Source organism: Pongo abelii, chromosome 8 (genome assembly GCF_028885655.2).
Source record: "Pongo abelii isolate AG06213 chromosome 8, NHGRI_mPonAbe1-v2.0_pri, whole genome shotgun sequence".
Taxonomy (NCBI): Eukaryota; Metazoa; Chordata; class Mammalia; order Primates; family Hominidae; genus Pongo; species Pongo abelii.
The window spans coordinates 49,218,026-49,245,970 of record NC_071993.2 but is presented as its reverse complement, the minus strand read 5'-3'; the positions used below and the strand labels follow the sequence as shown (position 1 = coordinate 49,245,970).

At 56.8% G+C, this 27,945-nt stretch overlaps 1 protein-coding gene across 2 annotated transcripts in view; it reads right to left on the bottom strand.

The window, feature by feature from the left end:
- RET (ret proto-oncogene) overlaps positions 1–27,945 on the bottom strand; it is a 54,417-nt gene that overhangs the window by 3,471 nt on the left and 23,001 nt on the right. Inside the window, exons 2-19 of one of the 2 annotated variants that reach the window (XM_002820653.5) lie at positions 27,119–27,382; positions 25,200–25,487; positions 22,678–22,919; positions 21,302–21,497; positions 18,595–18,794; positions 16,361–16,619; positions 15,592–15,717; positions 14,858–14,968; positions 14,146–14,265; positions 13,091–13,347; positions 11,087–11,234; positions 9,339–9,446; positions 8,079–8,293; positions 7,592–7,714; positions 5,775–5,845; positions 3,983–4,120; positions 2,805–2,904; positions 1,080–1,227 (exon numbers count right to left, since the gene is read on the bottom strand). In XM_002820653.5, coding sequence (XP_002820699.2) covers positions 1,080–1,227; positions 2,805–2,904; positions 3,983–4,120; positions 5,775–5,845; positions 7,592–7,714; positions 8,079–8,293; positions 9,339–9,446; positions 11,087–11,234; positions 13,091–13,347; positions 14,146–14,265; positions 14,858–14,968; positions 15,592–15,717; positions 16,361–16,619; positions 18,595–18,794; positions 21,302–21,497; positions 22,678–22,919; positions 25,200–25,487; positions 27,119–27,382 — 3,114 coding nt within the window. The remainder of the gene's footprint in view (positions 1–1,079; positions 1,228–2,804; positions 2,905–3,982; positions 4,121–5,774; positions 5,846–7,591; positions 7,715–8,078; positions 8,294–9,338; positions 9,447–11,086; positions 11,235–13,090; positions 13,348–14,145; positions 14,266–14,857; positions 14,969–15,591; positions 15,718–16,360; positions 16,620–18,594; positions 18,795–21,301; positions 21,498–22,677; positions 22,920–25,199; positions 25,488–27,118; positions 27,383–27,945) is intronic. The other variant, XM_054523255.1, reaches the window with a different exon arrangement.

Genomic DNA, 27,945 nt, shown 5'->3' with positions numbered 1-27,945 from the left:
GCACACTGCTGCACTCAATGGCTTACTGCAGCGGGATCGTTCTATAAAACATTCTCTAACATAAAGGAGGCACCCGTCTGTTGTCTGAGCCTACAACGGAGAAGAGGACCTTCCAAATCGAGGGCGCACGCGGGCCAGCCTCATAGCATCGTCAGCACAAATGGAGTGTGGCACTAGACACAAAGCCAGTGAGGAGTCAGTGAGTCAGGAGGCATGCAAAAGGAACCGTATCAGCTTGAAAAAATGCTTGAAACTCCAAGATTTCAAACAATCAATGATGAAGTTAGGAAACAGAAAAAATTTCAAGTATTTAATCGAAGACAAAAGAAGGAGTTTTGGCAAGAACCATATTTACTGTCCATTGCAAGACCACAGCACCACAGACTATGTTCTTTCAAAAAGCAACTGCTCCAGCTTTAGCACTGACTTCATAAGTGACAACTGTCCTGAAGGTGGGTAAGGCAAAGGATGTGAAAACAGCAGTGGGGGTGCGTCCTCCCAGGGCCAGCCAGCTCCTGCAACCTCGCTACCCCTGATGGAGGACATGCGGCTAGGACTGGGGCTGAGGCTTGGCTAGTGGCTGCTCGCCAGTGCCAGGTGGCCTCTGAGAGGCACCTGCCTGCCCAGGAGGGGTCTGGGGGAACCTGGCTGTGCTCCCAGTGCAGGCTGAGCGGTGCTGGCGGCTCCTTTCTCAACTGAATACCTCCCCAGATTTGTAAATTTACCCACTTAGTTAAAGTAGAAGTACTATGACTTGATTCCCACCCCAGAAACGCCTTATTCAGCCTGTTCTTGGTCTCCCCTGAGAGTTCCGCCCTGATCCGTTTTTTCCTCTACCATCCTAAGTTGCTGGGCAGTGTGGTAATTACACTTATTTTCACATCCTTTTAGAAAAACATAGTTGCAAAAATGCCTAAATGTAAACTGGATGCAAAGTCAGACATTTACAAATAAAAAGGTTCAGAGCAGACTTTGGTTTCGTTCAGACCAGAAATATTTTTAAAAAGCATCACAGAGAGGAAGGATAGTGCAGAGGGGACAGCGGTGCTAGAATCTAGTAAATGCATGGGAAATTCTACCATAGAGTTTGTTTTCAATCCATGTGGAAGGGAGGGCTCGAGGGAGGGGGGCATTATTACAGTCCACCAGCGGTGTCTCCTCCTCTGAGAGGCCGTCGTCATAAAGCAGGGAGTCAGACGGAGTGGACGCCGCAAGGTCCAAGTAGTCCTGGAAGACAGAGATGGCCAGTCACTCCAAGCCATGCGCCACGACTAGACACAACTCAGGCCTCCCGCCACCCTTAGGGCAGAGGCTCTGGCTGTGTCTCCACCTCGCACCAATCTCCTGGCCTCTCCAAGAGACCAGGGCCAGGCTGCGCTCAGCTCCCAGGACTCCTGGCTGGCCTGGTCCTGCTCTGAGGTCCCCATTGCTCCCTTGGGTGTTGTCTATTCTGTCTCTTCCCCTGGAAAGTCACCTCCCTGGGGACAGAAATGTGCTCCCTCAGTGTCTTATCTCCAGGGCCTGGAGGGCATCCCTGGGGGACGCCTCATCCAGCTGCCCCTGGCCCAACCCGGAGACGGGCGGCAGGGAACCAGCCCGCTGACAAACTCTTGGGCTCTGGGGGAGCCCACAGCAACCACATGCCAGGATGCAGCCCCAGCCTGCAGGATGTTTTCCAGCTTTCCCCAAGGACCCCTGCCATCTAGAACGTCATGTCAGGGCTGAGTTCTGAAATCTGACAGCGCTGTCAGGGTGCACAGGACCCTGCTACAGGCACGGGCTCCCCAGCACGAGGGGCCACTGGCATCTGCTCCTTTCAATGTCCAGCTTGAATGTGCACAGACGGGCCCAGCGTTTTCCTGGCTGTTTCTCAGCACTGTTCTAGGAAGGCCAGCACCAGTGATCACTTCTGTTTTGAACAACCCTGCATTCTCAGGACTTAGAGTTTTCGTCCAAGCGAGACAGTGATGTGAAGGGTCCTAGGTCCTGCATCCCGCTATCCAAGTCTGAAGAAGTGACAACTCAGTAAATGTGCCAATGTTAAGACAAGGCCTGTGTGTAAACCCCGTGAGGGCAGGGCTGTGCTGGTCTTGTTTATTTGCATTCCCAGCCTCTGAGACACAGTATGGGTCCTAGCAGCTGCCTGATGAATACTGGTTGAAAATGTGTAGACCTCACAAACTGTACTTGCAGGCACACAGGCTGACTCTGGCCACCCCCCGATATGCTTTGTTTGGCCTACGTTCGGCTCTGGGAAATTTAAATGAATTGTTAACAATAAAAACTGGGAGACAACATAAACCTTGTAAAATTCAGAAGACCCGGCCCATTCCTGGCTCCTTTTTCTGCAGGCCACAGGTACTCCAGCAAGGAACCCTTTGGAGGGGGCTGGCTGTTTGCCACAGTCTCCACTGCTCCTTACGCACTGCCCTCCCCCTGCTGGACCCCCTTCTGGGCATCTGAATTTTGGGCACTTGCTTTAACTCAACTTTCTCATTTTCCATTATGGAAAACTATTTCTTTTTGGCTTTGGAATATTTTCCTCCCATGCCTGTCTGTAGAGAGCTCTTCCTAAATGTCAAGAATCTTGGTTTCTTCATGACTTGAAAAGAAGCCCAAGCGGCCTGGCCTGAAAAGGGTTCAATCTGCTGTCTGCACGCAGGGGAGAGCGTGACTGTCTCTCTCTGCACAGTCCCACTGTGGCCCCACACTGGGAACTCTGAGGGCTAAACTACTGCCCTGGGGTGAGGCTGGAGTCTCCCCATGCCACTTTCAGCTTGTGGGAATTGGCCCCAGGCACTCACTCTGCTCTTAACCATCATCTTCTCCAGGTCTTTGCTGATGTCTGCAAACACTGGCCTTTTGTCCGGCTCCTGCTTCCAGCATTGCAGCATCAGGCGGTACCTGGTGGGAAGAGCAGACAGGCCAATATGATCCAAGCAGGGCCAGGTCTCAGAAGGACAGCCCACCACAGCCACCGCACCCTGCCCTGCACCCTGGGCCCAGTGTGCTCTGTCTCCAACCCCAAAGCTATTTCTGCATCGCTGACATCTCTGATCCTTGTGGGACTGGGGCATGGCCTGTCTGCAGGATCCCAGCCCATGGGCCACTATGCTCAGGTCTCCCAGAGCTGTGGTCCAGAATCCTACAGGCTTCCCTTCCCTCCAAGGGAGATTCATTTTTACTTCCCTTGCAAAGACACTGGGTAAACAGCTCACTGGATACTATGCCTGCTCTGGCAGCTAAGTGAGAAGTGCCAGTCCTTAAAACTCTCAAGAAGGATGAATTGATTGAAGGCTTTTAGGTGTGGAGACAGACAAACAAGAACCTTTGGCAATCACACGTCTGTCCTGCACTGTCCTTGCTTGCCTGGGTGCCTAGGCAGACCACAGCACTCCAGCTGGTCACCAGCTGGGGGCTCAGGGAGGTGGTACCTGGCTTCTCGGCCCAGGATGCCCCCTCCATGCCCCAGCAGTGTGCACACTCTGTGGAATGCATGTACCATGCATCTCTGCCTCTGGGCAGTCCTTTCTCATCTGTTCTCGGCCTGGTTTCTAAGACCATCTCCCCCGAGAGTGTAAAAGCTTCAACCTCTCAGGTTGCAGCCCAGGCTGCCCCTGCCTGGCTCTGCACCTCCACTCAGGCACCCCTTAACACGTGCCCCCTGGGCCATCTGGAATTACCAGCTCCTCCCCAAGTGTCCTGCTGGGACCGCTCTCAGCCCTCGAACTTGTATTGCACCAGTCTCTGCTCTCACTCATTTTTATAAGACCCCCTAGGAAGCCCACCAGCCCTCAGCGGGGTAGGACCCCCAGCATCTACTGCCACACCCAAGGATGGCTCTCTAACCTCTGCCCTGCCCACTCCCCACCCCCCCACTTCTCCTGGTTTCTCCTGGGGCTGCTCTGGATGGGGAAGGAATGCACACAGATGTCCCCTCCCCTTCCCAAGTGAGGCTGGGCCAAAGCCAGTCCCCACTCACATCTCCTCGCTGCAGTTGTCTGGCCTCTCCATCCGGTGGCCGGTCTTCAGAAGGTTGAAGAGCCGCTCAGGAGGAATCCCAGGATAGGGGTTTCCCCCTAGGGTCACGATCTCCCACAGCAGGACACCAAAAGACCATCTGCAGAGAGTGAAAGGACCAGTGAGTGGCTCCACCTGGCCCTCACAGCACCCTCTGGGGGGCCCAGATATCCACCCCCGCCACCAAGCACCTGCTGACCCTGTCGGCTCCAAGCACAGATGCTCACAGATGTCAGCCTGGGTCTGGCTGCTCAGATGGATGTAGCATGAAGGTGGGGAAGGGCTGCCTGCCTGCCTGGCCCCTACTCCATGCAGCTGAAGTCCCTGCCCAAGCCACTCCCATCAGAGCAGCCACACGCACAAGGGACACATGAGACTTAAGATGAATTCATGATTAATGAGTTAATGATACATTAATTAATGTCATGAATTAATCTTAATCATTCTTAAGATTCTCACACTTAAAGCGGTGAGAATGCAGACCACCAGACTCAGAGTGCCTTGTATAGTTCTTTTACCATTTCTATGTGCTTGGAAAATTTCATAAAATCTTAGAAGGAAAAAAAGCTATAGAAAAACATTTTAACTGTGAAGGAAAACTTGCTTTGCAATGGGAATAAAATCATATCACAAAACAGCATCGCATGAGCCCATTTAGGGCAATAAAAAGTATACATGTGCACACCACAGAGCACACCAGAGGGCAGCCAGAGGTCACTGGGCAGTGTGGTCCAGTGACATTCAGTCTCTTCTTTATGCTTGTCTCTGCCTTTTCCAACTAGCCTACAGTCAGCTTATGTAATCGGAAAGCTGTTGTCCAATTGTTTATTCACAGCCCACTGTATTTAAGATGCACATGTTGGCCAGGCGTGGTGGCTCACGCCTGTAATCCCAGCACTTTGGGAGGCTGAGGTGGGCGGATCATTTGAGGTCAGGATTCAAGACCAGTGTGACCAACATGGTGAAACCCTGTCCCTACTAAAAAATACAAAAAAATGAGCCAGGCGAAGTGGCGCGTGCCTGTAATCCCAGCTATTCAGGAGGCTGAGGCACAGGAATCGCTTGAACCCAGGAGGTGGAGGTTGCAGTGAGCCAGGATTGCGCCACTGCTCTCCAACCTGGGTGACAGAGTGGAGATCCTATCCCCTCCCCCCGAAAAAAAAGAGATGCACATCACACCTCTGCTGACTGTAGAACACTTTAGAGGCAAGATCCTGTGTTTTAAAAGTGATCAGCTCTTGTCATTGGACCTGGAAGAATGAGATTTTGGCTTCCACCTTTGAGCAGTTTGGGGCACACCAATCTATAAACTCACATAAGGCCATCTTCAGGTGGAGTCCCCAGGCTCCACTTGTGGGTGGGGGCAAGTCACTGGGTGCTCTGCCTGAGCCCAAAGCCCTACTCAGGACCACAGGAGGGTAACTGCTGGGCTGGGCCTGAGTCACCAAGGGACCCAGAGGGAGGCATGGGGCTGTCAAGGGCGGGGGAGGCTGGGTTACTGGCCACCTGCTCTGCTCTCATGCTCCACCGGAGCTTTCAGAACTGCAGCCCGGCCTGGCCCAGCCATTTGCCTCATGAATACATCATGAAGGCCCCTCAGTGAGGGGGTCATTGAGGAGGGCTGGCACTGCAGACAGGTGCTCAGGGCCAGTGCAATTCCCTGGCCAAGCTGCATAGACGGGCATTGTGGCCCCACTACACGTATAAGGGTGTTTCTGTAACCTCCACCCCAAGAGAGCAACACCCACACTTACACATCACTTTGGGTGGTGTAGATATGATCAAAAAGGGACTCAATTGCCATCCATTTAACTGGAATCCGACCCTAAAGAGGGGATGGAATAAAGACATTGAAGTTACTCTAACTCTCTAGGAAGGAGGGGTGAAGGAGAAGGCCAGGCCCTATCCCTGAGCTTTCAGTAACCAGAGGAGTGCTGTAGACACTCCTGGGTACAGAGCTGGCCACACACATCTTTGAAGGGGCTGGAGCTCCAGCCTGAACCTCCTGGGGATTGCTGAGATGCTGGTGGGAGTCAGCCGCCCGCCCACAGCCACACAGGGCCAGCTTGTCACATGCCACAGGCCTGCTGGTGGTGCAGAGCAGTGCTTCCCTATGCATGGGCCTGGAACTCCCCCAGCAAGATCTCTCCTGGGGTTCTGAGGGCCAATGTGTTTGGGAAACCAACATCTAGTGTTTCCATGTTGGGCACTTTGCCAGCACCTACCACACTGAAGGAGCCTTGAGGGAAGGGATTTGTCTGTGTGCCTTGGGGGAGGCTGTTTTTTCTCTCTTATTGTATTGCAGGGTGCTTTTAGCATCTCTGAATGAGTGCCCCCAGCCCCCTACATCCCTCATCAGTGCTGGGGTCTGACCTAACGAATCCTTTCCAGGGTGACTTGAGAAACACCTTCTCCACAGACAAGCCTGAAGGTGCAAGTCCATTTTTAAAATGTGTGCCTTGGGTTGTAACACAACATTACTGTCACTTCTTTTACTAAAACACATTAGGGATTTATGTCCTTAGTGCAGTGTGGCTGTCTTGGCAGCAGTGTGCGACAGTGCAGCCTGCACGCCTTGTATAGGAATGCCTTCAGCTTCTCTCCCTGGAGGACCAGTGCATCAACAGGAAGGCTCTGTCCACACCCTCCACAGGGCAGGGGCCAGCCCCTACCACTTCCCCCCACAGCAGTTCTGAGATCTGCTGTCACAAGGGAAACCCCAGAAGAAACGGAACAGCTCACAACCCCTGGCAACACAAATGGCTTCTCCAGACCCCTCAGAGCAAAGCTGATTCATAGGAAGTTGCCTTTTGTGGTTTTTTGTTTTTTTTCTTCTTCTTCTTTTTTGAGCAGAGTCTGCTCTGAACGTCTGGGCGGCATGGCCTTTGAGCAGCCCCCTGAACTTGCCCTGCCTGGGCTGCCACTGGGAGGCTGCAGGAGAGGGGCTGACATGGGCAGAAAAACTAAGAGGGCCAAGGCAGTTGTCCCGGGACTAGGACCATGGTAGGGAACCAGGTGTCCCCAAGGGTGCCCACTGCCTGTTTCATAGACTTGGACAAAGCTGGGCTGCGTTTCTGGATCCTGTCCAGGGGGTTCCTATGCCTCTAAACTCACCCAGCCCAGCGTCCAAGGCCCCTGTGCGGGAGAAGCCTCACTTGTAAAGCAGTTCATTCCTTTCTACAAAGAACGACGATCCTGCTAATTTCATCCCACCCTTCTTTGAGAAAAGAGCTAAGGTCATATCAGAACGGTGACCTTTATTCTGCAGAAGAGAACTGTTAGTTCTGCAGCATGAGGTGGCCTCTGAAAAGTGCGGCAAGGGCCTCGGGTCAGTGTGCTGCAGGGGAGGGGTGCCCTGGAGGCCCTGGAGGAGAAGGACATGGCAGAGGCTGAGCAGAGTTCTAATTGGGTCCTTGGGGACCCAGGGTCAGAAAGATTTGGGGTGAGGACTATAAAAAGCTTAGAGCTCCACTAATCTTCAGTATCTTTCCTAGGCGTCCCAAGGGCACTGCCTGCCCCGTGGTGCACCTGGGATCCCTGGGACCCCCGCCTCATCCCCGGGACTGGGCACCTTGCTCCTCTTCACGTAGGAATCCTCTTCATAAACATCTCGGGACAAGCCGAAATCCGAAATCTTCATCTTCCGCCCCTCAGCTACCAGGATGTTTCTGGCTGCCAAGTCCCGATGAACGAGCTGTGAGGAAAAAATGCACGAGTCGTCAGGCCATGGCCAGGCAGCAGCGGTCACTGGCTCAGCCTGGTGGGACCAGCAGAGGGGTGGTGTGTGGCCCGGGTAGCGGCCTGGTGAGACCTGGGCCGGGGGTGTGGCATGGCAGGGGCGTGGTGAGCCATAGCATGGCATGCCATGGCAGGGGCGTGGTGGGCTAGAGTGTGGCATGGTGGGGGAGTGGCAGGCCAGGGTGTGGGTGGCAGGGGCGTGGCGGGCTACAGCGTGGCATGGCGGGGGCATGGCAGGCCAGGATGTGGGTGGCAGGGGCGTGGTGGGTCAGGGTGTGGCCTGGCCGGGGCTGGCTGGGTGCAGAGCCATATGCACGCACCTTCATCTCGGCCAGATACTGCATCCCCCGTGAGATCTGCCAGGCAAATGAGATGAGGTCGCCCATGGTGAGGGCCCGCTCGTCCGGGTGGTCCAGGGAGCTGGAGTTGCGGCTGCCTCCGCTGCCCAGGTAGCCAGGCCCCACTTTGCGGCTCTCGCGGAGGAAGCCCCGCAGGGAGCCGTATTTGGCGTACTCCACGATGAGGAGGAGCGGGCCTGGGGGCGGAGAGAGGGGGCCCTGGGTGTGTGGGTCAGGCAGCTCGGGTCTTCCAGGAGCCAGGGGTGGGAGGCCGCAGGGCCCCCAGGCCCGGCCACCCAGTGAGTAAGGGGGTGGACACAGCCCTGCCTCAGGCAGCACCGCTGCAGCTCTGTGGAGAGCGGAGACCTCGAAGTCTCAGCTCTCTCTTGAACCACTTGCTCTCTGCCTCCTGCTGCTCGTGTGGGTGCCTCCTTCTCAAGGTGCCTGAGGCAGGCGACACTGCCCTGGGAGGCACCCCTCCCTGATGCTAGGACTCCATGCCTTTTTGCCTCCTGGGTCCTGCCCTAGTGCAGGCTGGGGATGCTGATGGAGGCAGAGGCCTGCGCAGATGCAAGGGTTCCTGCCTGGCGCTGGGCTCTGCATGCAGCCTGCTCCCTGTTCCCGCCTGTCCTGCCCCAGGCCCAGCCTCCAACTCTACTGGTGCCGACCAGAGTGCCTGCTGTGCACTCCCGGTGTTTCCCTATCCCTCTCACACACACCCACACACACATGCTGGGAAGCCCCTGAGCAGCACGGTGGTTTGGAAAACCAATAAACCAGGCTGGTCTCCTGGGTCTTTATCTGAGAAATGGTGACAATGCTCCTGCCATGCAGGGCGGGGCTGGGGTCACCTGAGGTCACAGCACACCTGGTGCCCTGTGGTACCCAGGGTACCCTAGTACCCAGGACGCACTGTCCATTCCTAGAGCTCCCTGCCCTGCGGGCCCAGCCCCAAACTGGGTGAGAACAAATGGCGATGTCACACCAGAGACCTCTGAGTAGCCCTGTGGGCCCAGGGAGTGCCGCTAGCACGGGGCCCCTCTGATGGAAAGTGACCATTCAGCCCGTGGACTCAGCTAGACACAAGCTCCAGGCTGGGGCCTGAGCCAGGCTTCCAGAAAGAGGGAGAACAGGAAACAGGGCAGGACCAGTCGGAAAAGGGAGAAAGAGGGAGAACAGGGCTGTATGGAGCCCCCAGCCTGGGTGCAGTGGCTGCCCACCTCACCCTGCAGCTGGCCTTACCATCCTGGCTGCAGGCCCCATACAATTTGATGACATGTGGGTGGTTGACCTGCTTCAGGAGGTTGAACTCTGACAGCAGGTCTCGCAGCTCACTCGGGGAGGCGTTCTCTGAAATGCAGCACAGAGCAGGTTGCAAACAATCCCTCCTGGAAGCCCCTTCCATGACCATACCGGGTCAGGATGGACCTGCATCGCCTTGCCCAAGTTCAGACAGAGAGGCCTACAAAGACGATGCTGCTTGAGGCTTCTCCCAGCCTTTGGGGTCAGTGGACAGGGGCCTCATCCACCCTGAGGAAGAAGCGCCCTGAGGAGCCAGCATCCGCACATGCCGGATCTTTCCCCAGAGTGTCCCAGGGCTGGGCCACCTGTGTATGTGGCATTATGTTCCTGTAGTCATTGTCTTTAGAAGACAATGGTCCACAGAAATTCCCCGCATTAATCCTTCTGGAAAGGTGAGGGGTACCCACACACCCACTTGTGGGGAGAGGCCCTGGAGAAGGTGGAGAGCCATGAAGGAGGTCCACACACCGCGACCAGGCTCCCCATTTCCCGCTCCTGTCTGAGATGGCCAGCCTGGAGCCCAGGCATCTCCCGTGCTGCTGATGTATCCATCACACACACGTCAGCAGCTCACACTCCGTTAGTTACCAAGAAGACCCACATTAGCACCTGAGATAAAGCAATGTTACCAGTGCACTGCACACCTGACATTCTGGCTTATTCTTAATGAACAGCATGACTCCCCAGAGAGTCTAACTGTAGAGGCATGATGGAAAGAGAATGAGGCACCACAGGGATCACCTGCCCAGCACACGTGTCCCGATGGTGGCCAGAGCTGTGCTGGAATGCCCAGCAGGTGCCTGGGCCTGAAGGTATTCCAAGAGTCAGAACACATGGCTAAGCCATCCCTCCCAGGTCAGCTGTTCCACTGCCCAGCTGTGCTGTGCCACCTCCTCTGTCCTGAAGGGTTGTCTGGAAGGGAGAGGACAGTTGGGAGTTGGGGCCCCAGGACCCCTTGGACCAGGTGTGGGTGGCCTGGGGCTGTGCATGGCTGCAATGGAAATCCAAGGGTCTCCCTGTGCCCCTGGAGAGTCCGGGGTTTTCACCCTTGGAGGTGAACCCAGTCTGGGGCTGGGTAGGCATCTGGAAGCACCCTGTGCTGTGCAGCCCCCGACTACTGCAGATAATTGTTATGTACACCAACCACTCTCCCTCACCGCCATTCAGCCTGGCTGTCCACAGGGCTGGGGCCTGGCCACAGAAGAGGGGGCCACTCAGTGCAGTCGCATGCCTGTGTGGGTAGGTGCATGTGCCCATCGAGAGCCAAACTTGTGGCATGACTGGGCATGCAGGCGAGACAGGCCCATGGGGGTCTCTTGAGATTGAGGGCCAGTCCTTACTGGTGGTCTCTTCACCAGGACCCTAGGAGACACTGGGCTGAGAGGAATGAATGGGGCAGACTGGAGTGAAGACAGCTGTCAGCTCAAAATCAAAGGGCTTTTTAAATGTTTAAAGCTTAGATCTTCAGTGGCACTGGCACAGCAGCACCTCTAGAGCCTTCCAGGGAGAGCAAAGTCCTCGCTCTGCTTCTGTAGGCCCAAGTGGCCCATGGTAGGGGTCCCCCAACTGCAGCCGCTCTAGAACAGCAATGGGGGCTTTTCAGGGTCCCATGCTGGGCAGGAGGGGCCTCACCCGCCCCCCGCCCTGGAGACTACCCCAGGGGCACTGTGCCTGTGCCTGGCAGGTACCTTTCAGCATCTTCACGGCCACCGTGGTGTACCCTGCTCTGCCTTTCAGACGGAAGGCCGTTGCCTTGACCACTTTTCCAAATTCGCCTTCTCCTAGAGTTTTTCCAAGAACCAAGTTCTTCCGAGGGAATTCCCACTTTGGATCCTCCTATGTCAGAAATGAGGGAAGGGGGAGAAGAGGGGAGAAAAGTGTGAGGATGACAGGGGAGGAAGAAGGCAAGACCCTTAAAGGAGGCCCCATGGACAAGTTCCAATGTGCAGAGAACCGGCTGTCATCTGAGCCAGCGGCAACGCTGCCTGTCTCTGCCCAGGGCAGGACCCCACAGCCAGGCCCCTGAAAGCTGCTACATGACAGATGTGGTCACAGCATGGCTTGGACTCAGTACTCCGACCCTCTCTGGTTCCTGGTCTACTGTCTCCCCTGACCCCTGCCCCAGGACTAAATGAGCACCAGGCCCAGCCCAGGACCTCTGGCTACAGTGGAAGTGTCCAGGGCAACTTCTCTACATAGCCACCCCTGCAAAGAAAGGTGCCACCATGTTCCGCCTCAAAGTGTGGAAGCACTGCTCCTCCAGGGCTGCCACTGGCCCTCACGCACCCGCTCACCCTGCCTGCTGGCACCACCACCCTGCCCTCCCACCAAAGTTCTATCCACACATTGGGCCCACTTGGGACTGCTCCGGATGCCTTCCCAGACCCCCACCCTGGCCCCCAGTACTTGAACTCCGACCAGGGAGGCCAAAGCCTGCCACGATCCAGGAACCCTCCCTTGATGTGCCAGCTCTGGGCATCCGTCACCCCAGGTCTCCTGCTCCTGGGCTGTCCTGGTTTGGCCCCACGTTCCCTGGGAACCCACAGTCAAGGTCAGTGTCGACATTGCCATGGCTTCCCTGCTGCTGTCACCTCCACAGCTGGCACTGGAAACCCGTTTACCACACTCCAGAGACTGCAGTAAGCACATGAGGGCGACATTAACCTGATCCTCTCAAATATTGAGGTTGAGTCACGGGTCCAAGACCTGGTGCTGATGAGTGTGACTCTGGAGCTGACTGGGGTTAGGATGGTGGTCTCTACCAGCAGCAGCCCAGACCAGTGTGGCCTTCCTGGGCAGCCTCACACAAACCTGCCGGGTTTATGAAGGACTCTGGTGGCTCATCCTAGAGCCCTGCCATGAGGCTAAGCTGCAGCCAGGCCAGGATGGGGACCACCAACTAGGAAAGCTGGTGGGGAAGCAGCAGTGGCCACATCTGGGAAGGCCTCCTTGGCCCACACCCTTACCGAGGACTGGGTGTTGCCTGAACGGAGGCTCCAGGGCCGAGGCCTCAGGCTGAGCTGCACTGTGGGATGTGGCCCCTCCAAGGAATCCCAGGCCACCTCCCAGGCTGAGATGGGAACTGCCAGGCCCTGTGGCCACTGGGTGCTCAGCTTCCTCCCTGGAGGCTCCTGCCGAGGAGCTATTCACGCCACCATAAGCTGCGTGGCTCACCGTTCACTCACACCCTTGGCTCTGAGCCTCTGTTACTCCCAGAACTGGGCTTGGCTTCCAGCGCCCTGGACAGTGCTAGTAGGGACACTGAAGGGGCAGGCCACCACCAGAAGAGGGCAGAGGCACCACAGAGCAGTCCCGGCCGGGACAAGGAGGCTCCATGACACTCGGCACAGCCTGGAGGCTCTGAGTAGCACACGCAGACCTGCAGGCCAGGCTCCCCAGAGAGGCACCCCCCTCTGACTTCAGTGCCCCTCCATCCACACTGCTGCTCCCCTGCCCGATGCTGCGGCCCTGACCACTGCCTCTCACCTGGATGGGAACAGCACCTCATCATAGTCCCACCCCACAGACTGTCCCCACACAGCGCCCTACGGAAATGGGGGCAGAATACGGGCCTCGTCTGCCCAGTGTTGGCAGCCCCTCATGGGATGGCCTGCATCTCCCCAGCTGGCCTCCCTCCCTGGAAGGCAGCTGGGGAGGGCAGGGGATCTTCCCTGTCCCGTGGGGACCCTCACCGGGATCTTGAAGGCATCCACGGAGACCTGGTTCTCCATGGAGTCCAGTGAGGGTCGGCGGGCACCGGAAGAGGAGTAGCTGACCGGGAAGGCCTGGGCGGGCCTCCGGAAGGTCATCTCAGCTGAGGGGATGGGTGGCTTGTGGGCAAACTTGTGGTAGCGGTGGATGCAGAAGGCAGACAGCAGCACCGAGACGATGAAGGAGAAGAGGACGGCGGCCGCGATCACCGTGCGGCACAGCTCGTCGCACAGTGGATCTGTGGGTGGGGGCGGTGTGAGGCTCGGCACCGCCAGAGGCTTGGCACCACTGGGTACAGGCTGCGCATGCTCTGCCTCATGGCTCTCCAGCCCACCGTGTCCGCGCCAGCGGGGAAGTGGCCGTAGAGGTCTGAGAACACCCCATCGAGCATGGGTACTGCCATTTACTGCCCCCTCCTAGACCACTATTGCCCTCTTACAGATGGAGACAGAGGCTCAGAGAGGCTGAGCAGCCTGCCAAGGTCACACAGCAGAGGCTATGCTCACTACACCAGCTGGCACTGGAGGGCTGGCAGGGGAGGTCAAAATTTTCCTCTGTTACAAATGTCTTTGGCATTTTCTTTATGAAAATGCTAAGTGGCTAGGGACGTAGGGCTATATAATACCGGAAAACTCAATGACAGAAACGTGTCCCTGTGCCCAGGCAGAACAGCACCCCTGAGTGTAGTCAGTGTGGCTGTGCCACCCACCATACCTGCTGACCTTGAAATGTGTTCCTGGGTGGGTCCCAGCTGCATGGTCACAGGGACAGTGACTCGTCAGGCTGACAAGTTGTTTGGTGGAAGAACTGCTTTTCTGGCCTGTCCATCATAGAACTTACGGCCAGAAGACACTTTACAGGGGCCCTGGCCCCTCTCCTGGGTGGAGTAACAGAGGCCCAGAGGGAGGGAGGGAGGGAAGTCTCATGGGGCCCACTCACCTCCCAGCAATTTCCTCCCTTGTTGGGACCTCAGATGTGCTGTTGAGGCCTCCATGGGGCTGGGAGGTGGTGGTGGTCCCGGCCGCCGCCCACTCACCCTGGATGTCTTCGGGCTCGCAGAAGCACTTCTCTTCCTCAGGGAAGCAGTTGCAAGTGCCATAGCCAGCTTTAATTCCCCGGGGCTCCCCGGGCTCGTGGCCCCCGACAATGCTGCCCCCTGAGGGCAGACGTAGCCCACTCAGCCTTCTGGGGCGCCTGACCACCCTAGGCCCCCATATTTCGAGGGCAGTGTCCCAAGGAGCCCCCTCCCCAACTGATGTCACAAGCATAGGCCCAGGGAGGCCAGGGGCCCAGCAGCTTGGCTTAGCTGGGCAGGGCTCAGTCACAGTGCCTTTCTGAAGCCATGGGTGAAGCCAGGCCCCCTCCTAACATTTCATCTGAACAAAGGACTCTGCCTCCAAAACTGGAGCCTGGTGGCCTGACCTGCACATTGCAGTGTCCCTTGTCTGGCTCAGGGCCGCACTTTCCCTGTCAATGTCCTTACTGACCATTCTCTGCTTCTGAAATCTGTGTGTGCCGACTTCTGGGACCTCAGCAGGGGCCTGGACAGTCTGTGGGTCCCTGCCTTCCCCCTGTCCCTGACCCCACCTGCTCCCTCCCCATGGCTAGGGTGACGCTGAAATGCACAGGAGGCTCAGCTTGATGCATAAAACTGACAACCCTGGCAACTCTGGCTGAAGTGCCTGTGGGATCCAGGTTTCCCCTACTACCTCCTACCTATTCCCATGCCCTGATTAAACCCTGCTTACGGAGGCAGTCCTGAGGGCAAATGTTGATGTCTTGGGTCTCCACAACATCGCAGTGGCCGTCGGGGCAGGTCTTGGTGCTGGGAGAGCAGGTGGAGAAGTTCCTGGTGATCCCTGCACAGGACACACAGCAGGCTGTCACCCATGTGGGAGCCCCGCCACATGCCCACACCACCTCCTAGGCAGATCCTGCCCCTCTAGGGAGGAGCAATTGGAGGCCTGAGTAGGGAAACACCACATACAGAGCCTTGCCAGCGGAAGCATCCTGGGGAGCCATGGCTTATGGGAGAGGAGGTATGGGGGGTTCCTCACACAGGTGGCCCTTACAGCAAAGAGGCCGGGACCCTCTCAGGGCTGCATGGTGAGGGCCCCTCATGGTGGTGGGCACACCCAGGCTGGCCTCTGGCTGATGCAGACAATGAGTCCCCTGCCCACACCACATCCCCTGGCCGAGGACCTCCCAGAAAAGGCCATTCTGTCCCCAGCACATCCCAATTTTGGTTCAGACCTTCGCAAGTCCAGAGTGAATCTGGCCTGGGGACCACTGTACTCACAAGCCCTCTCCCAAGCCCTGCACTGCTGCCCGCTATGCTGGCATCGAGAGCCACATGGGGGATGAGGTGCCAGAAGCAGACCTGGAGCAGGGAGAGCCACCCCAGGCTGGCAAGGCCCCAGGACCCCGTTTCCACCGGTGCCGTCACCCCTGCAGGCCTCCCTCGGGCGTTTCCAGAGCCTACCTTTGCCATCTCCTTGCCTCCACTCACATCTGCCTGTTGGGGAGCCCAGGCCGCCACACTCCTCACACTCCGGCCGTCTCTTGCTGACTGCACAGGACAGGGGGCAGCCCGCCTCCTCGGCCACATCTGCAGGTGGCAGACAAGCAGGGTCACAGGGGGCTGGCCTGGGCCCAGTGTCCAGCTAGTGCCCAAGGACAGGGAACAGCACCAGCTGAGCTGCCCACGGATGGAGCCCAAGGGGACCAGAGTGACAGACCCAGGGCAGCAAAGACAGTGCCAGGAGCACAGGGCACAGGGCAGGGTACAGGACATCATGGTCACAAAGCGGGGATCACCTGGGCTGGGGTAAGTACAGGAGGAAGGATGTGAGGGCAGCCAGATTCGGCCAACGATGCCCAGGACACCCTGTGGGACCTGCGTTTCAGATACACAATGAATGGCATGAATGGCAGTTGTGTCAGCATGTTCCTAAGAGGGCATGGATGGACCTGGAGGTGTGTCTTTCGAGAAGCTGCAAAAGTTGCATGGAACACATCTATACCAAAAAACTGCTTGTTGTTTACCCAAAATTCAAATTTAACCAAGGTCCTGTATGTTATCTGGAAGGAGCAACCATTTACTGCTGGGTCACTCAGGGTGAAGCTGGTCTATGCCTTCCCCACTCCCCAGCTAAGCCTTGCAGCTGTACTGTTTTTCTCAAAGGGCAGGAGGCCCAGGCTCCAGAAGCCCCCAGGCCCCCAACCCATCCCTCCCTGGAGCAGGCACTCACGTGACCCCTCCACCGTTACAAGCAGCTGGGCCTGGGCCTGTCTGGAGGTCTGCTGGTCGGTGGCCACCACCATGTAGTGAAGTTCGGCACACTTGGGCCGCCGCAGGGCCTTGGTGTCATTCACAAACAGGATCCCCGAGGTGTCTTCGGCTGAGGTCACCACCCCTAGCATGCTGCAGTTGGCGCCGGAGGAATGCAGCTCATACTGGACGTTGATGCCACTGAACACCTGGCAGTTTTCCACACAGACTTTCCCGATCTAGGGGGGCACAGGGGAACACCTTAGCCAGGCAGCTGGACCGGCCTGCAATGGCCTGAGGGTAGAGGTTTCCACACAGCCTAAGTCCTGGAACAGCCCCCAACTGGGCCTGGAGACAGCAGCCCCCCCCGAGCACCCTGTCCTCCATCCCCTCAGAGCCTGCATACCCACCCACCTGCCCCGGCCCTGCCCTGCCCAGCTCCACTCAGGCCACATGTTACCAGCTGCCCGTTCCTGGGAGCTGGAGGTCAAGGAAACCCAGGGCCTCGAGGTTCAGTTTGGTGGCAGGAAAAGCCCCAGGCAGGCCCTGACTCAACACTTTACTCCCCTTTCCTCCCTCACTCAGACACCAAGGCCACCGGAATGTCTCCCAGGCTCCTCCCTGCCTGCTCCCAGCTGCCCCAGCACTGCTCTGGGGACCCCTCGCTCCTCCCTCAGTGCACAGGGTTTGGAGGTCCACCCTGCCCTGGTGTCCCCTGGTCAGAGCACTGAACCCCAGCCACAAGACTCGGGAGCATGGTTGTCCCAGCCCATGCAGGACCAAGGGGCCTCCCTGGGACTTTGACTGGAGCCTCTGGGAAAGAGGAGCCTCTTCTCCTGGGGATGCCAGGCTCTGAGAATTTGACCAGAGCCCCTGGGAAAGAGGGGCCTCTCCTGGGGATGCCAGGTCCTGGAGTTAGGCAGCTGAATTCTTTCAACCTCTTGGTAACTCTTGCAGTTGCTTGAAACCAAAAGTTCCACAGATGGTGAGACGAGGGCGGGCCAGAGCAGGACTGGGCTCTCCCAGGCCCACATGTGACCACAGCAAAAACCAGCCTCCTGGGCCTCCTCACTTTCCCCTACAAAGCCCACTTCCAAATTCTCATGTGACTCTCAACATTGTCCAGGGTTCCTGTCCCTAATTCACAGCTTTACAAACTGGGGAGAAGGGTGAGACCACAGTGAGGCTGAGGCGGGACTGGGATTCAGGCCCCCATTGCTCCTGAGCCTGACAGAGGGCAGGTGGCCCAACTTCAGCAATGCCTGCTCTTCCCCAGCCCCCCATGAGACCCCCCAGGGCCCTCTGCCTTGTTGCCCCTCTGTCTCTGATCCCTCTCCCATTAAAGGCCAAGGGGGTGGTCGGGGAGCTTGGATATGTCCAAGGGTAGGCTCCCTCATGGGCTGGACATGGGTGGCTGCCAGGAGCTGCTGGGGGCACAGAACCACCCGAAAGAACCGGCAGATGGCCCCTGAAGAGGAGGTGCCACGGGCTGCTCTGCGAGGGACAGCGGCATGTGAGAACATGCGTGCTGCAGTTTCAAGTCAACTTAATAAGTGCTTACGAGAAACATCCCAGAAAGAACGCCATGATGTGCAACAGTGGCGCCTGTGGGTAGAAGGGATCATGCCTCATGCCTCATCTTCTTTAATGAATATTTATTACTTTTATTTCTTTTATTTCTAATCATTATTTTCCAAAGACAAATATAAATATACGCTTTCTAGCAAACCTAGTTACAAAAAGTAAAAAGTGGAAGCGTTTCCTGCCTCCCCCTGAGGGCACCACTGTGGATAGCACTGTGATCTCTGCACACTTGCAGATCCCTGTCAGGGAAGATCTGCTTTTGCACAAAGGGAGTCACGTGGGACCAACATCTCTGCAAGCCACTCTCACCAATCCACCAGGAAGATTCTTCCAAGTCACCATATGTAGATTTACCCAGCATTGCTCTTGCATTTTTGAAAATACATTTTAAAGATACCAAGAATGGAAAGGGGAAAAAAAGAGAGGCCCAAGGAGCCCCCAGCCCTGCCCACTGTGAGCTCTCCCAGGCCTCTTCTGCGCACCCAGCTGTACCTCCTGGCCCTGGGCTCAGGACTCCACCCAGTCTACTCTGTGCTGGTTGGGCCAAGAGGCAGTGTCACCTGCCTCCCTGTGCCCCCATGTCCCTTGGCCCTTCAGTCTTCCCCAGACAGGCAATAGGTATGGGCTCACCTGGGCAAATCGGCGAGCCCTCCTGCTCACGGAGAGGGAGTAGGTACTGGGCAGGTGCAGGCTGACCGGCAGCACCGACACGTTGAAGTGGAGCAAGAGGACACCCGCTCCTGGGCCCTGGAAGTCCGAGTCATTGACCAGCACGGCCAGCTGCATGGTGCGGTTCTCCGAGATGGAGAGGTTCCGGTTGAGAACCAGCCCTGCAGGTAGGGGCACAACAATGACCACTGAGCTGCTCTGGCTGCTTCCTCATGTGTAGCACACCTCTTCCCAGACACAGCCTTGCACACACTGGTGCAAACACGCACTTTCACACATACAGTGCCACGTGACAAGCCTGGGGCTGGTCCTAAGTTAGCACCAATGTTCAAATGTTGGGATTTACTAAACTGAAAGTCCAGGGAACCCTTCTCAATTTGAGGCAGCCTGTGTGTGTGTGCACGTGCATGCATTGTATGGGGTGTCTGTGTGTATGATATGCTTGTGTGGTATGCGTGTGTGTGGTATGTGTAAGTGTGTAGTATGCATGTGTGTGGTGTCTGTGCATAGGGTATTTGTGCCTGTGTGTATGGGGTGTTTGTGTATAGAGTTGTAAACTAAAACTAAAATCTTAAGTCCCCGGACCAACTGAATAGATCCCCTCTTGGCCAAGGGGACACCAGAAAAACCTTAAAAATGGAATTCTGGGCCATGACAGGAAGGCAGGGTGGACTTGCCTTATTAGGCCCTCTTCCTTCTGGAGTTTGGACACAACTGACCGGCATTAACATTAAAACAGTGATCATAAGACTGACAGAACGGACTCTTTGTGGCAGTAAGATACCAAATTATAAACAGGACCTAAGACCATGCCAGGCAAGGGTTAAGTAACACCCTACAAACCATAACATTGGTTTCTTTTTTGAGACAGAGTCTTGCTCTGTTGCATCTCATTGCAGCCTTGACCTCCCAGGCTCCAGGCATCCTCCCACCTCAGCCTCCCAGGTTCCTGGAATCCAGGCATGTGCCACCACGCCTGGCTAATTTTTTGTATTTTTTTTTTTTGTAGAGACAGGGTTTCACCATGTTGCCCAGGCTGGTCTCGAACTCCTGGACTCAAACAATCCACCCGCCTCAGTCTCCCTAAAGTGCTGGGATTACAGGCATGAGCCACTATGCCTGGCCCATAAAATCTTGTTAAAAACCTTTTTTTTTTTTTTTTTTAAGTTACCCAGGCATAACGTGGTTTACTTTCCATCCTGACCCTGTATAGATAGCATCAGGCGACACATAGCAGGACTCCTTAACATTCCTTTGTACTGACCCGAAGTCTTTAGGCAAAGCTTAACTCTTTCAACCAACTGTAAATTAAAGAATCTCTGCATCTACTTCTAACCTGTAAGCCCCTGCTTTAAGATACCCTGCATTTTGGGGCCAAACCAATGTATACCTTCCATGTGTTGATTTATGTCCTTGCTTGTAACTCCTGTCTCCCTAAAATGTATAAAAGCAAACTGTAACTCCACCACCTTGGACCTGGGGACCACTTACTCAAGGCTTCTTGGGTTTGTGTTTTCTCCAGGCTGTGGTCACTCATCTTGGCTCAGAATAAACCTCTTTAAAATGTTTTTTTTTTTTTTTTTTTTTTTTTTTTTTTTTTTTTTTTTTCTTTTATTGTAATTATTATTAAAAAATGTTTTACAGAGTTTCATTTTTTGGGTAACAGGGTGTGTGTGTGTGTGTGAGATATGGAGGGTTAAAGGTCTACATTACCAAGGCCCTGGGAAGAACACACTAGAGCCCTCCAGACAGCTCCCCCAGAGCATGGCAGAACTACCCTCCACTGCAGGAACCTCCAGCAGACCCAATGACCCCGCCGCAGGCCAAGCCCTGGAAGTCATGCCGTTGGTGTACCTGCCGCGTGCTGCCGCTGTGGATCTCATGTGGTGGAAACAATGATGGGAGGGGCACTCTGGCACATAGGGTGTTCAGTGCCAGGGCATAGGAGGCTGTCTCGCCTCTGACAGGTGGGGCCTCCATAGGCTTGGTGAGGTGGGGAGGACTGAGGAATGAACAGGACCAGGCCAGGCAGAAAGGGGTGAAGGACCCATGGCCTGGGGTTCCACCAGACACAGACCCCAAATGCAGGTGGTTTATTTGGAAGGCAATCCCAGGGGAAATCAGCAGGAGGTGGGGGAGGGAGGCAGGAAGCAAGGCCGCTGCTGAAAGGTGCCCTGCAAGCAGGTGAGCATGGTGGCATGTCAGCAGTCAGGCAGGACAATGGGTTCAGAAGCCCTGACCTGGCTCGGGGCTGCTTCTGTACACCAGCCTGTTTAGCAGAGAGCTGCTGGGGCTGGAGCAATAATCTGTAAGCATTTGGGACGCCTTAGGGGCAATGATGGAGTGCCAGGGGCTGGAGGAAAGCCTCAGGTGACATGCAGTCGGTGGTGAGCCCCGGTGAGGTCAGCTCGGGGGTGTGGTGGGGCCCTGCCAGGGTCGGCCATGGAGCAGCTCAGGGAGAGAGGACCCATGGTGAAAGCCCTGCTGGTGGCTGGAGGGCAGGCCTGGCAGAGACACAGGAAGTGCTGGGCAGAGAGTGGAGGGGAAGTGGCTTGGGCCACAGAGGGCCATGCCAGGTGTGCATGTGTGTAGGGTGCTGCTTGCCCATGAAGAGCGAGCACCTCATTTCCTGGGGGCCTAGCCAGGCCGTGCCACCAGCCCCTCTTACTATAGTCATGTACGGTCGCCCGCACGAAGCTGCCGTTGGCCTGGACCGAGGTCTCGTTGGGCCAGTGCTCCACCCGGAAGGTCTGCTGGGCCCAGGTGTCCCCGGGGAGCAGCGTGCTTGTGTACCGCCTCACCAGCTCCCCTGATGCAGGTACCACGTCTGCATCGAAGACACGCAGCGTGGCCACCACGGTGTCCTGCAGGATGCAGAGGGCATTGGTCAGTGCAGGCGAGAGGGGCCCCTCAGACCCCCCAAAACCAGAGACCTCAGGATGCTGCACGTCCCGCACAGCCCATAGGTGGACCAGGTGTGTGTTGTCAGAGCCAGGTCTGGGGACAGTCTGACCTGGGTTCAAGTTCCCACGGGGTCACTGGCCAGCCTGGCCGTCACCTTCCCTGAGCCACTGAGCCTCGCCTGTGTAACAGGTGCAATGCAGACCTCTTATAAGGAGAATTACAGCCGATGCCCAGGCACCCTGCTGGCAGGTCCCATCCAGGTCCCCAGAGAGCAGGATGAGCACCTCCACTCTCCCCTGAGGAAGCAGGGCCCCACAGGGTGAAGGTCAGGTCAAGGTCACACAGGAACAGATGGCAGAGCCGAGATCCGAGGCCGGGTGTACATCAGAGCGCTCTGCTCCAAGCATCCTCCTACCCCAGGCTGGAGGGGGTTGTGAGGAAAGCCGCTGGGCACCTGGGATGGCTTTGCCCACCAGGCCTCTGCTGTCACCCCAAGGCGGCCCACACAGCCTTTACTCACAAGGTGTGCTTTCAGCCAGACCTCCTTTCCCTGCCAAACCGGCACGTGGTGTGCCCAGAAAGGCGGGACAAGGCAATGCACTACCTCAGTCCCCACGCCCACTCTCCCACGGCCCCTGAGGGGTGGGCCGGCTGCAGGAAGGCCTGAGGCCCAGCAGGTGGCGGTCGCGCTCCACCAGCGCGAGCCGGAGAAGGGCGGGGCGGGCGGCGCCGGAGGTGATCCGCCTTCCCGTCCCTCTCCAATCCCCGGCTCTGCTCCTGGTCACTCAAGGGCCCTCCCGTTGGGGGCTAACTGCTGGTGGGAGGGAGTGCCCTCCCGGCAGATGCTCCCCGTCCGGGCAGCGCGCCGCGCCCGCCTGCAGCGGCACAAGTGTGCCCCAGACGCGAGCCCTCGGGCCTCGTCCTGGTCCTTGCCTCCCGAGGCAAGACCCCGCTGGGTGCTGGCAGGACTCCCCCTTCCCCTCCCCCTAGGACAGACGGCGCCGACGGAGACGAAGGACAAATGAAAGCGCGAATGGTCGGCCACACGGTTGGGTGGCTACACGGACACTAAACCGACCGAGAAACGACCTGCGGCCGGAGACAGACACTGGGTAGAGCACAGCACGCGCGGACAAGCACCTCCTTCCGCTTGAACTCCACCACGGCGCTGGCGGTGTCGACGCCCGCGGGGAAGGTGGGCGCCGAGTCGTCCTCGTCGTACACGGTCACCGGGAAGGGCACCATCACCACCTCCTCGCGCGCGCCGGCGTGCACGGTGCACACGGCCACCAGCTCGTACTTCTCCCGCTGCTCGCGGTCCAGGGCCCAGCGTGTGCTCACCTCCAGGCTGTCCGGGGCGCAGCGGAAGGGCAGACCCTCACCTGCGCACCAAGCAGACAGGGGCCCCGGGTGATCGCCAGCCGGGACCGGGCCAGCTGCCTTCCTCGGGAAGGGGGCTCTGCGGTCAGAGCGGGGCGCACACTGCCGCGGCCCCAGGCCTCCCCTCCTCCGCTCCACAGGGGAGCGCAGCGCTCGGAGCACGAGTTTGCAGCGATGACTGTGCTTACGTCCTGCTGCAGCTGCGTCCTCACTTGTGCTGGTTGGGAAGAGCCGGGACCAGGCACCCTGATCAACCAGTAGGGACTGGGACACCCCTCCGCCCACCTGGCCTTGATCAGGAGTGGCCTTGTGTGGGGAAGGGTGGCTTTGGCTCAGCCCAAGCTGCACTGCAGCCCTAGAGAGCCAGCTACTGGCCTTGGCTGCTTTTTTTTTTTTTTTTTGACGGAGCCTCGCTGTGTTGCCCAGGATGGAGTGCAGTGGCGCGATCTCGGCTCACTGCAACCTCCAACTCCCGGGTTCAGGCGATTCTCCTGCCTCAGCCTCCCGAGTAGCTGGGACTACAGGCGCCCGCCACCATGCCCGGCTAATTTTTGTATTTTTAGTAGGGACGGCCTTTCACCATATTGGTGACCTTGGCTGCTTTTTAAAAACTGTTAGTTTTTTTTTTTTCAATTATGGAAGCAATATGTGTTCATTTTAGAGAACGTGAGAAAGCCACGATTCTACCACTTGAAAACAAACACAGTGGACATCTGGGGTATGATGTGACATTAACGCATAATGATTTCCGACCGCCTAGTGTGCATCTCCACTCTACACCTCCTTGTCCAGTGCGTCGCCAGGCTGGTCATCCTCTGAAGGCCGGATGTCGAGACAAAAGCGCATGCTCCCTGCCCTGCACGGCAGCTTGCGCTAGACTACGTCGCCCCTGAAGCTGGGCCAGGAACCACAACACACTCTTCAACGAGCCTGACCTCGGATCCGTCCTCCAGAAATAATCCAGAAAAGGGGGCATGCTGAAGGCGGAAGGTCACCGCTGAAGACTCCACAACCCACCCCAAGGAGGCGGGGGCAAACTCCACAAGCCTCCCAGGCAGAACCATGCCTTGCGCATGAATTACGTATGTGGGAAATGCTTATCATATAATGCTTTCCTCTGTTGAGTGTGATTACAAAAAACCCCCCACTAAACTAAATTTAATTACATATTTTTTAGTGAAAAAGGGCAGCATGCAAAAAACCAAGTGCTCCATCAACCATCTGGTTCAAAGACATCTATCCCTGCCCCAGAGAATGAAAGGAATCTGGGGAAGCATGAATGATGGCTTTTTTTCCTTTACTGAGATTTTAATATTCTTGCCGTGTTTGTGTGATAAAATTAGTGTGAATTTAGGACACACTTGCCAGCGGTGCAGCCTCTGTGACCTGGTTGAGCCCCACTTCCTGACTTTCAGATGGTCAAATGGGGCCTCCCTGCACCTGGTCAGTTGCCTTCTCCCCTCTCCACTGGGATCCAGCTCATCCCACCCCCTGACTGGCTGCAGCTGCCTGCTTCTCGCCATTCCTCGGCTTCCACCCGTATCCCAGCATCACATCCCCCATCCTCCTGTTCAGAGGTTTCTCCTGTAGCCTTCTGATTGTCTCCCAGCTTCGCCCCTGAACCTTCCCACCCCAAACCATTCCTAACACAGTAGTCTGACTAATCCTTTTAAAACTAAGTCAGGTCCTGCCAGCATTCCCTCCCTCCAAAGTCTTCCATAGCTCCCCATGTTCCTCCAGAGAAAGCCCTGCAAGCCTCTCCCAGACCTGCCCCCTGCCCCAGGAACTATTCTGCCCCATCAGCACTCCAGGCACACGAGGGTCACACTGTGGTGCCCTCCAAGGGGCTAGGCCTGCCTACCCGGCACCCTCCCACCTTTGCTCTGCTAGCCCCCACCCCGACCACCGAATTTACGATGGAGGAATGGAGGTCTCCTCGTCTGTTCCCCTCCTCCTCCGCGTTTCCCTCTTCCCAGTTTCCTCCCCAGCTAGCTCCTTCCAGAAGCCACCTGATTTCCTTGGCATGCTCAGACGCTCTGTCTGCCCCACAAGAATGAAAGCTGCAGGCAGGCAAGATTCCAACCTGTTGTGTTCATTGTTATATCCTTAGCTCCTAGAACAGTACCTGGCCCCTGGCAGGCGTGTAAGAGGTACTTCTGGAATATTGAATGAACTGATGGCATGGAGGTGAAGAATAAACCAGATGGCTTGTGTCAAGGGCTCGCAGAGCAAGCCCAGCAGTAGCAGGCACTGCGGGGCGGCCCCACAAGGTCAGCACTCACCCTCCAGGAGCCTGTAGGCCACGCTGATGTTGGGGCACAAGTACTGTACAGGCAGCAGGCGAAACTGGTGGAAGGTGCCTGGGGGTCGGTTCTCCCGAATGCGGAAGGAGGGCCTTGTCTCTGGGAAGCAGAGCTCCTGGGGCTTGAGGGAGCTGCAGGCTGGAAAGGAGGTGTTGAAGAAGGAGAAGTACACGCGGGCACAGCCTGGCCACTGGCACTCGCTCTCACGAAGGGATGTGGGTGACAGGAAGACCTTGAGGTAGACGGTGAGCAGGGGAAAGCCGCGGTCTGCAGAGAGAAGTCAGGTCTGTGGGGGTATCGGCCACCCTGCCAGGCAGTCGGGAATGGGGAGGAGGCACGAGCTCCAGGGCTGGTGTAAACCCTGGTCCCCATCAAGGTCCATAAGGCTCAGACTGGTGTTCCAGCTCCGCCTGCCACCTCCTTACCTCTGCTGCGCAGCCCTGCGGCCCAGAGCACCAGGGCCCCACAGGCCTAGCTCTCATCATTCAGTTCTCGGCTTAGAGGCCCCTTCCTCAGGGAGGTGTGCTGAGCACTGGGTCTAAGGCTCCCCAACTCTGATGGTGGCAACTTCTCCAGTAAGGGGTGACCAGCACCCCCCCCGCCACACCCTCCTCAGGAGGTTTGGAGTGGCCGCAGACATACTTCCCCAACGCCTAGAGGGGGCATTTCCGGCAAGTTCCATCACCGATGCACCATAGCCATTTCAGCTGGGCTGCGAGGGCTTTCCCAGCCTCCATCTCAGCCCTAGGTGGGCAGCTGCTCCTCAGAGCTGCTCTTCCCATATTCTCTGGCATTCTCTTTGCTTTTTGCTAGCCTGTCCCTCATTGCTCCAATCACCTGTTGTAATTAATTCTTTACACAAACTCTCCCTGTTAAATTACCCTGTGGTTTCTTCCTCGACAGGAACTGGCTGTGCATGAAGCCTCTCCCCACCTTGGAGGGCTTAGGCCTCCTAGGAAATCCAGGCCCAGGGCAAATTCCACACTGGCCCCCACCCAGGGACTCCCATTCCTCAAGCTCCACCCTGGAGGCTCAGGATGAAGAGGGCAGCAACTAAGTGCGTAGAACCATGACCCACCTCAGATGCTGCCTCCTCCAGGAACTGCCTGGGCTGCGCCAGAGGGAGCTGCCCACCCAAGCCCCCTCCCTCCCCTGCACCCTGGCTGTCCCTGGCAGATAGGCCAGTCACTCTGCCTGGGTAGGGCAGGGATGCCTGCTCTGCATTCACAGCCTGAGGCTTGCCTCTCACCAGCAGACAGGGCTCAGGGTGGTTGTGAGGGCTGTGCGAGCCGTGGCCCTGGAGGGATGCTAGGGATGGGAGCTACCAGGTGCAGCATCACTGTTTCCTGTCACAGGGGCTCTGCTTCCCCCCACCCCTCCCATTACCAATGTCACATGTGGCCGTGACTCTGGCTGTGACTGCTCCTCTTTCCTCCCTGGACACCTGGGACAGGCCCAAGTCCCTGCCAGGTACAAGGGCAGCCAGCTACCGATAAGAAGTCAGGCTTTCCTTGGGAACTGCCCCTTCTCCAGAGAGTTGCAGGTCATTTGCTAAATCAAAACCTTGGAATTTTTCCAGCCCCACTTACTCCCTCTCTCGAAACCTCCTAATCCTTTTTAGCCCCACTGGAAGAGGGATTCGGGTCTGGCAGAATAGTGTACCCGGATGATTCCCGTGTGTCTCCAAACTCCTACAGCCTCACGCAGCCCTGAAGCTTGTCCTGGCTTCTCTCCAGGCTAGACACAGAGGCAAGCCAGCCTCATTTAACCCCTGACGCCTTCCACACCAGGTGTGGTGGGGAAGCTACCCCGAGCCTCAGTGTCAGCGGCTGTGATGAGGGCGGCTTGAGGAAGGGGTGGGGTGGGGCACGGGGTGGGTGTTGGGGCGGCTCCCTTACTGCGGACACTGAGCTTCTCCCAGGAGTTGTGGTCCAGGCTCCGGTTAAGGTAGAGGAGGCCGGTGTCCTCCTGGATGCAGATCCAGTTGTTCTCATGCAGCCGTGTGCGGTACGTGCCGTAGAGATGCTGGCCCAGGTGGAAGCTGGGCACCTCCTCAGGGGTGTCCCGCAGGGCATGGACGTACAGCAAGGGTGTGCCGGCCGGCTGGTCCACATACAGCTTCTCCCAGTAAGCATCCCTCGAGAAGTAGAGGCCCAATGCCACTGTGGGAAGTAGGGAACTGAGTGAGGGATGGTGAGGATAAGGCTTCTTCAAGGACAAAAAAAAAAAAAAAAAAAATCATTAATTTAAAATTCCGATCTTAGCAGGAGTTTTTCATCTCTGTTCCTGAGAACATGAACACTCAATTATTTGTATAGTTACACACGGGCTAGAGAAGAACTGCTTTAAAATAGAAAAAGAAAAGGAAACAGGGGAAGCAGTATCCTCAGCGACAAGCGTATTCTCAATCGTCCAAGCCGGAAGGGCACCTGAACCATACAGACTTCTCAACAGGTCACCCACAGCCAGAGTGTTCAAGGGCAGGAGACACTGCCAGCCACGCGGGGCAGGCAATAGTTGCCAAAAAATGAAGAAAGCACTTTATAGGAAAGTCATAAATCTTTATCTAAACATACGCCTGCCATATGACCCTGCAATTCCACTCCATTCATCCAAGAAAAGTGAAAACATACATCTATCAAATGCCATAGTTGGAAATGGAAGGATGATTCACAGAAGCCAAGAGCCTAGAGGCCCTTCAGCAGGTGGATGGACAGGCAGACCG